Genomic DNA, 4,416 nt, shown 5'->3' with positions numbered 1-4,416 from the left:
GATGCTCCTTGTGGAAACGTCTGCATTTGTGAGCCTTGGGAGGGCTGTGCCGGCTGGCCTTGTGCCAGCCTTGGTAGTGGTCCACCTGGCAGGTGAGCCCCCCCCCTAACATGGCAGGAGGCTACAGGGAGTTACAGGAAGACCCCTTGTGTCCTTAAACCCACCTGGGGGCATGGGGAGGAGTCGAGCCCTTTGGGAGGCTGGGCAGCGCTCGCCTGGAGGTCTTCTCGGCGTCAAAGCTTCAGTGCTACTGATGGGGGTTCCCACCCCCATCCCCGGGCACTGCACGTAGCCCCTCCATGCACTGTCTCATTCACTAGTGTTAGCCCCAAACCGTTCACCTGGAGCCCGTCCCCTCCTCTCCACTGCCCTTCTACCATTGCTGCAATACCTGGTGTTCGCTGCTGGCAGCTGGGCGTCTCCTGCAACCGTACCCCTTGTCTGATCACTCAGCCTGAGCGATGGAGAGCATGGAAACCTCCAGAGGGTGGCCCTGCTGTGGGGGGAAGACGCCACCGGGGTCTGCTACAAGCTCTAGAGAGAGGGGGAGGCTCGATGGAGCCGGCTTGCACCAGCGCTCTTGAAAAAAATTCTCTCGTCATGCGTGTGAAATGGTGAGTCCGGCTAACGTGTGACACTGTGTTTGTAGGGCGCGGTGAGCTGATCTCGCGCGGGGGCAGTCCCGGCGCAGGCAGGACGGTGTCCGGACCCACGGTATGTCGGGGCCTTCTGCCAGCAGGAGAGTTGCGGTTGTTCCTTCAGAGGTGGCTCTGCTGATTTTTGGACGAGTGGCCCGCTGACCCCTGATGTTTTTGGGCTGGGACTTGTAAGCGACTTCTCTAAAGCTGAAAATCCATTTACATGAGCTGAGAACGATGCCCATAGCTTTTCTGGCGTTTGAATCCTGATTATCCCCCCCACGAAGAACCAGGTCCTGGTGACCACACTTCGTTTTAAATTTGTTCTTTCTCTGCTCACGTAATGACGGGAGTTTTTCCAAAGAAAGGACTTGTGAGGAGAGGGGATCAGCGTGTCAGGAGTAGCGGCGGGGAAGGATGGAGAACCGGCCAGGCGCAGGGTGTGAGCACAGGGGATGCTCAGCCAGGGAGCAGCCCCGAGGAGGACAATATGGACAATTTTTTTTTCCTCCACCTGTTGTTAGGAGCAAATAGGGAGTGAGCTATTGCGCTTCCTCCCCAGCTGCTAACGACGGGAGACTTGCTTATGGTCGTGCGCTGGAAGCTAATTAAAACCGGTGACAATGGTAATTGAGTAAGGATGCTTGAGGATAAGTATGACCTCATGTCTAAAATGGTAATGAGGCCTATTAAAATCCCCACCAAAAAGAGAAAGGAAAGAGGGAACAGAGGCAAAGGTGGTGCGAGGGGAACGGGCGCAGGCGGGGACAATACCTGGCAGCCAGAGCGCCGGGAGGGATGAGGAGTACCGAGGTGCCGGGCTTTTAAATCTCCTTAATAAACAGCCCACGCCTCAGCTGGCCGGGCTGCCGCTCGGGCCGAGCCAGCCAAAACGCTTCGGTACACGTGTCATGCAAGTGCGTGCCTCCCCTGCTCACCCAGGTCGGGGGTTAGGTCCCATTAGGCGATGGCAACACTTAGCGCTGTTTGTTGTTGTCTTCGCTTGCTGGTTCTTTGCTGGAAGATGGGACTGTGCCAGGAAACCGGCAGTGGCTGCCGGGGCAGTGGGGGGCTGCAAAGATATGCCCTGAAATTGCACCGGTGTGGGAAAATGCATTAGGAGAGGAAAGCTGCGGCGAGCTCGGGGTGCCATGCTCCAGCTCGGACCAGCACGGCACCCGGTTTCTGCTCTGCAACAGGGGTGTAGGGGTTGGGGACTGCCAGTGACCCCGGCATGTGTTGGTTTGCAGGGTGGCGTAGCAGGTCTCAGGATGCCACCGCGCTCTGCGGGGACCCACACCTTGTGCTGACTCGCCTTGCCACCAGGAACACCCCAGGGGCCGCCGGGAGGTGGGCGCTCCCCATCCTGGCTGTGGATGTGCACTGGATCACTTTGGGTAAGCTCAGCCTTGGGCTGCTGGACCCCTTCCCTATGCCCCACTGACAGGGGGGAGATGTGGTGTATGCCAAAGGCTTCTCGCCGGAGAAAACCAACCCTTATCCGTCTGGCAGGGGCAAAGGTACGGCTGGATGACGGCTGAGGATGTGCTATGGAGCTGGGATTCAACTGCTCTGAGCTCTGTGATGGCAGCTCCCGTTTTGGCAGCCAGGAGCAGCAGCAGCGGGCACTGCAGGAGCTCTGCACGGTCACAGTGGTACGTATGGAGGTGGGGAGCGCTCTGGGGCGTGAGGTTTGCTCCGCAGAGGTGGATTTGGGTGGAGGGATGGAGAGGGGGGGCACAGGGGCGCAGCCACCAAGCAATCCTGATTCAGCTGGAGGCTGTGTGCTGTCACCTCCTGGGATGGGCCTCCAAGACAAGCCCTGCCTAGATGACACCCAGCAGCTGGGCAGAAGGTGAGGAAGCAGCCACGACAGCCAAGTCGTGTCAAGCAGCCCTCCCATGTGTCAGCCGTCATGACAGTGGCGTAGGAGTTGCCTGGGATGGCTTCCTTTGCCCTTGACCTTCCCCATCCCCTGGAACTTCAAAGTGCTTTTCAAATATGAATAGAGCAGGATTTAATTAAAAGTCCTCATCTGTAATAAATGGTACCTTCCCCCCCGCCAACTAAGCCAGTAGAAATGACACCGGGATGCACTCAGTTGCAGCTGGCTCCACGTGAGGCGGCTGGATGGACCAGCAGGGCTTGGCCTGCTCGGCTCTCCACCACATCCTGCATGACCACGGGCCTTTAATTAGAAGACCGTAAGCTGCTTGGCTCCTCTGGCTCTGGCAGCTGCCTTACAATTAGTATTCCCCCTGCTAGGGCCAGGATTTAACTCCGCTCAGCGGCAAACGGAGCGCTCCGTCAACTTCCAGTAGCATCAACATCCAGGGAAATAGCAGTCGGAGTGGAAGGGGGTGGGGGGTGTTGGGAAAGGAAAGGTGGAGACCACAGGGGTGTTTATGATCCTTGGGTGGTTGCTGGGAAGAGGATGCAGTCCGTAACGCTTTCGGCAGCAGCCAGAAGTGGAAGGATGCTGCTGGTGGATGCAGCTGGGAGTGAATTGTGGGAGCCCCAGGATGCTGAGTCCGCCCTGCTCACCTTACTGGGAAAAGCCAGGTGGTACCCTCGGGCTCGACCAGGCAGGAGCAGGAGGGCGTTACAGCCTCATGCTGGCCCCCAGCAGCCCCTCCGAGCTCCCGGCAGGTGGGAAGATGGCCCCAATTTGTGCCGAATGATGGGATTTTTGCACAGCGAGCCCTGGTGTAAGGGGAGGGGGAACCGACCTGGCTGATCATCTCCGCCGTCTGGTGTGGTCTGCATTTCCCAGAGGGCCAAAAGACCCCGCAGGGGATGGGGAGAGGGGAGAGGAGGCAGGGAGCTGTTTGCAGGAGGGAGAGGGATGTCTCCCCAGGGATCTCTCCATGCTGCTGCGAAGTGGGGCTGAGCTGTGAGTGCAGCTGTGTCCCAGGGCAGCGCCAGCTCTCGGCTGGCTCGCTCTCCCAGCCAGGGGTTTGCCTTGCCCAGCAGACCCGCGACCGGCACCGGCGTGTGAGCTGCCAGGAGCCCGCACATCGGCCATGCTCATGTGGCGGTGACACATTTTTGTGAAGAATTACGTGTTAGCTCTAATTCTCCGAGCTGTGCCTTGTTCTTGCTCGCCCAGAGGAGATGGAGCCTGGCTGGGGAAGAGGGAGACGAGGCATTGGCTCGAAACGGCCGCCTTACTTCTCCCTGCAGATTTATTTCTAGCAAGGCTGGAAGCAGAAACAGCTCAGACCTTGAAGGAAGAATTGGGAGTTTGGGGCAGTGGCAGCTGTCAGGGAAAATAATCTTCTGCTGTAGAAATTGCGTGCGGGTGAAGTGGAATAACTGAGAAAGGACTTAGCACCAGGGAAGTTAATGAGGAGGTGTGTGATCCCAGCTCAGTCTCTGTTCTCCTTCTTCCCCTTAAAGGGGATGTGCCAGCAGTTAAGTAAAAGTAATGCTTTTTTTAAAGAAAATGCTTTTTTTAAAGAAAAAAAAATGTCAGTAACATGCACACATAGTATGTGTGAACGAACCCACACATGCACACCCTGTTAAAAATGCCAGAGTGTTTTAGATCTGCAGAGGAAATAGGGCTCTTGTTTCACATAGGATCATTTTATCTGTCCTATGTTAACAGGGAGATAGCAGAGAATATTTTTAAATAGAGACTATTTAAAACCGTAAGGTCGCTTGTGTGCAAGGAGAGGGGTGCCTCCATCGTACCCACTTTGGGAGTGTCCCTCAAAAGCCAGTTCTCAGCTGATGCCAGCTTAGGACCAGGTTAGTTTCCAGCCAGCTGGGAGAG

General features: G+C 56.8%; 1 protein-coding gene across 1 annotated transcript in view; it reads left to right on the top strand.

The window, feature by feature from the left end:
- The first annotated feature begins 2,188 nt into the window (after window positions 1–2,188).
- GPR156 (G protein-coupled receptor 156) overlaps window positions 2,189–4,416 on the top strand; it is a 17,288-nt gene continuing 15,060 nt past the window's right edge. The window contains 1 exon segment of the mRNA XM_035894594.1: window positions 2,189–2,293. Coding sequence (XP_035750487.1) covers window positions 2,189–2,293 — 105 coding nt within the window.

Source organism: Egretta garzetta, unplaced genomic scaffold (genome assembly GCF_000687185.1).
Source record: "Egretta garzetta isolate BGI_Z169 unplaced genomic scaffold, ASM68718v1 scaffold85, whole genome shotgun sequence".
In the NCBI taxonomy this organism is placed as follows: domain Eukaryota; kingdom Metazoa; phylum Chordata; class Aves; order Pelecaniformes; family Ardeidae; genus Egretta; species Egretta garzetta.
Note: the sequence above shows the minus strand (reverse complement) of the source record. Positions and strands in the feature narration are given on the sequence as shown.